This window comes from Echinops telfairi, unplaced genomic scaffold (genome assembly GCF_000313985.2).
Source record: "Echinops telfairi isolate 266 unplaced genomic scaffold, ASM31398v2 ScPeMD7_7469;HRSCAF=8507_1, whole genome shotgun sequence".
NCBI classification, from domain to species: domain Eukaryota; kingdom Metazoa; phylum Chordata; class Mammalia; order Afrosoricida; family Tenrecidae; genus Echinops; species Echinops telfairi.
Genome location: NW_022111373.1, coordinates 81,134,734 through 81,138,995, shown reverse-complemented (window position 1 = coordinate 81,138,995; position 4,262 = coordinate 81,134,734). Strand labels below are relative to the sequence as shown.

Below are 4,262 nucleotides of genomic sequence, written 5' to 3'. Positions count from 1 at the left end.
CTCTCAAGCAGTGCCTGCAAGCCTCGGGAGCCTCTCAAGCAGTGCCTGCAAGCCTCGGGAGTCTCTCAAGCAGTGTGAGCCTGGCCTCTGCTCTCTTTGATCACTCTCGAGGTGCAGAGAGCCATGCAGCCCCTGGGAGAAGCGGGCCCTTCGAGGTGCCTTCCAAGGGTTTGGTGTTTTCCTCAGACCTGGTATCAAGATTCAGATTTGATCATCGTAGTCCTGACTCATAAGATGAATTAGAAGTCTCTTGACTCTTTTTTTTCTGAAATTTTAAAAATGAAATACTTTTACTGGGGGCTCTTACAGCTTTCATCACAATCCATACATTCATCCATTGTGTCTTGACATTTTTTGCCTTACTTTTACAGGATTTTTTTTGGCAAAGTATTTATTTGTTTTTTATTAATCATTTTATTGGGAGCTCTTACAGATATTATAGCAATCCATAATACAGTTAGATCAAGCATAATTTTACAATTGCTATCACCATCAGTTTCAAAACATTTTATTTTTTATTGAACTCTTTGTTATCAGATTCCCGTTATCCCTTCCCTTCCCCACCCTACTCCCAATAACCCTTATTATTATATATTATTATTATTTGCCGTATCTGACACCATCCAATGTGTCCATTCACCTGCACTTCTGTTGTTTGTTCCTCTCGAGTGGGGTTATACCGTCATCATCGCTATCAGCTCCCCCATTCCCTCCTTCCTCCCTTCTCTTCCTATACCCTCTTGGTATCATTATTCCTGTTCCTTTGTCTGAAGGGTTATCTATCTTGGCTTTAATGCATTGAACACTCTTAATTATACAAAGGAACATACACAAGTCTAGCATGATAAACGAGGTAAGTCAGACCATCCTAGTAAGGGGAGGAAACCCTAAAGAGCTAGAGGACAGTTATGTGTTTCATCTGTGCTATACCGCTCCCTAGTGTAGCATTCCTTCCATGTGGCCCTTCTGTGAGGGACTGTCCAATTAACCTGTAGATGGGTTTTGGGTCTCCACTTTGTCCATGTTCCTTCATGTCAATTTGATTGTCTGTTCTTGAATTTTGGATACCTGATCCCTTTGACACCTTGTGATCTCACAGTCAGGTGTGCTTCTTCCAGTTTAGCTTTTTTGCTTCCCTGCTAGATGGCTGCTTGTTTCCCTTCAAGCCTTGAAGACCCCAGATGCTATATCTTTTAATAGCCGGACACCATAAGCTTTCTTCACCACATTTGCTTATGTACCCATTTTATCTTCAGCGATTGTGTCAGGAAGGTTGGTGTCATAGAGTGCCACATTATTAGAACAAACCATTCTTGTACTGGGGTAAGATTTAGGTAGAGGGCCCAAAGTCCATCTGATTCCTTGTTGTATTTACATATATATAAACATACATAGGCAAATACACCTATCTTTATATATTTACATATCTATATACATATATATATTTTTAGCTTTCTTTTTCTTTCATCCTGCCCCACCATGTTTACCCATCATTCACCTTTCAGTAATTTCTCTTGTACATTTCAATTGACCAAATGCGACCACTGTCAGTTTTAGAACTCTTGCTATTCTCCTGGCTCTGTTGTTATTAGCTCACTATTCACACTTTTACAGGTTTTAAAATTTTTATTTTAATGTTTTACTAGGAAGTCATACATATCTACATCTGAAATAACAAACCCATAGAGTCGGGGCAGAATGTAGAACCGAGCCAGCCCATGCATCATACCCAAAGAGCTTGTAATTGCATGGGAGCCTCTGTGCCCCTTATCGCAGAATCAGCACATCACTCCCTACCTATCATCGGTGGGTCCCTTGTATGCAAGCCTTTGTGGTGTTGGGGTGCAGCTTTGTGAAGGGGGCTCAGCAGTCTCCCAGAGGTGAGAGCTCATAGTTGGCCTCTTCATTAGAAGCTCAGTGTGTCACAAGTACTTTCTGCCGCCACATCATGAAAGCAGGGGGACGATAATCCCATGGCATTTCATTTGCGGTGCACAGAGTGGGCATTTGATGGATTCTGTAGTCAGCAACGCCCGCAGTCAGTGGAGCAATAGAAGGCATGGGTTTGTGTGCAGCTTCTCATGGCTGGAGTGCACAGGACTTCTGTGTGCCTCAGTGTTTCCTTTGGCAAGACAAGGATAGTGCTGTTTTGTCAAGGATAATATGAGAACCAATGAGACGGTTTAAAAAGTGCTTGGGAAGTGAAAGTGTTGCCATCCTTAGAAGAGAGAAACTGCTCGGGGTTTAAGGTGGTACGTCATTCCCTCGCTCCCCCTATGTGATGATTTTGGTGTGCGTTGCTCTGTAGACAGTCTGGAGTGTCTGACTACTATGCCTTGGATGACCTGCATGCCCTTCACTTGACCAGGAAGGTGGTGAGGAGTCTCAACTATCAGAAGACCTTGGATGTGAGTAGGGTTGTGTCTTGACATCTCGTCTTTCTCCTGGAAGGCCTTTTAGCTTATGGCACCCTGGAATGGTGTCTTTAGCAAGGTTAATACTATTTTCCTATATTTCCACAGGTCACCATTGAACCGTCTGAAGACCCATTGTTTCCTGCTGATGAATTATATGGAATTGTGGGTACTAACCTGAAGAGGAACTTTGATGTTCGAGAGGTATGTGAAAATGGGCATGTGAGCTATGAATTAATTGTCTGCCTATCTCCTTAACTGTCTACCTGTTTTCAAAGCTAAATTTCATTAGGATGTGTTCAAGGCTAGAGACTGACAGATCTCAGTGAGGCGGGATGTGGACAGGAAAGAGCTCTCCATAGTGTAGGTGTCTTTGGGAAATTGTAAATACTCAACCCCGAACCCATCGCCACAGAGTCAATTCTGACTCATCAGGACCGTCCATAGGACAGCAGAACGGCTCTGCAGGGTTTCTGGGTCCACCGTTACATTTTTACAAGAGCAGACAGCCTCTTCTTCCTCCCATGGAGCCACTGGTGGGTTTGAACTGCTAACCTTGTGGTTTGCAGCTCAGTGCTTAACTGAAGAGAGGGGCAAAGTGCTCCTACGATACTGTTTTCATCAACAGTGACAAAGCCCAGTGTGTTCCTGTCCTTGTCCTGTCCTGTCCCAATGTCAGCCACGTGTGTGAAGTCTGTTTATTTGAGGGAATGGAAGGCGTCACCAAGTTGTTGGAGTGGGAAAGAAGATAGAACCCTTTCGGATCAGTGTGACATTAACAAAGATTAGACTGGCTGTGCCAGCGGAAGCCGTTGCTGTGGTTACAGATGGTCGAGCTGCTCTTCTGTGATCTCGGGGACGGTTTTTAGTGTTTGCATGTAGCATGCAGGCTTTTATTTTGCTGTCTCCATAGCTGCAAGAAAGAGCTCTAAATTGGGAGAGTATCTTCGTGTCATGATCCGTGCTAGAAATCTTAATATTTTGTGCCAACAGCTTTTTTGTCACATACTTCCATACTTTCCCCTTGACTGTTGTGTACTAATTGTGAACAGTTTTTAAAATGTGGGAAACACCCCAAATTCCACCATACAGAAGCAAAAGCAACTAATATTTTGATGTTTTGCCTTCATATGTATATATGTGTGTATTTTACATGCTTAAGGGGGGCTCAAAAAGTCCATGGAAAAATTCTGTTATCTTCTGATTTCATTTTTCCATGAACTTTTTGAAGCCCACGCGTGTTTTCTGTATGTGGTGAAATTTAAAAAAAATAACAACTTCACAATGAATTTGTTTTCCTTAAAGATAACTTTAACACATTTATTGTGCAATGCAATTTCTCAGGGACATTTTTAGGTAGTTAGAGTGCGCGCGTGTGTGTGTGTGTGTGTGTGTGTATATATGCATATACATGCACACATTTTTTGGTAATGGAGTTAGCATCTATAAAGCATGCATTAAACATGTTCTTAGAATACTAAATTAAACTATTTCCCCATCTAATGGAAAGATCGTCATGAACTGTTTCTGGTGTGTGTAATGATACGGGACGTACCCCGGTGGGGTAGCAGTTTGTGTAGGGGGCTGTCCACCGGAAGGCCAGCAGTTAGAAGAGTCATGGTCTCAGACACCCGCCGGGCAGTCTGACTCTGCTCTCGAGGGCCACTGTGAGTTGGAATCCACTCAATAGCAGTGAGTTAATAGCACCTGGCAAGCATTCATTAAATACTGTATATACTCGAGTATAAGCCGGGGTTTTCAGCGCATTTAAAAAAAAAATCATTTTATTAGGGGCTCATACAACTCTTATCACAATCTATACACAAATCAATTGTGTAAAGCACATTT

General features: G+C 42.6%; 1 protein-coding gene across 2 annotated transcripts in view; it reads left to right on the top strand.

Moving 5' to 3' along the window:
- Nucleotides 1–4,262, top strand: part of MCCC2 (methylcrotonyl-CoA carboxylase subunit 2) — an 83,672-nt gene that overhangs the window by 50,375 nt on the left and 29,035 nt on the right. For both annotated transcript variants that reach the window (XR_006679565.1, XM_004703550.2), the window contains exons 9-10: nucleotides 2,309–2,408; nucleotides 2,523–2,618. Coding sequence is in view for 1 of the 2 variants with exons in the window: in XM_004703550.2 (XP_004703607.1) it covers nucleotides 2,309–2,408; nucleotides 2,523–2,618 (196 nt within the window). In the remaining variant the exon portion in view is untranslated. The remainder of the gene's footprint in view (nucleotides 1–2,308; nucleotides 2,409–2,522; nucleotides 2,619–4,262) is intronic.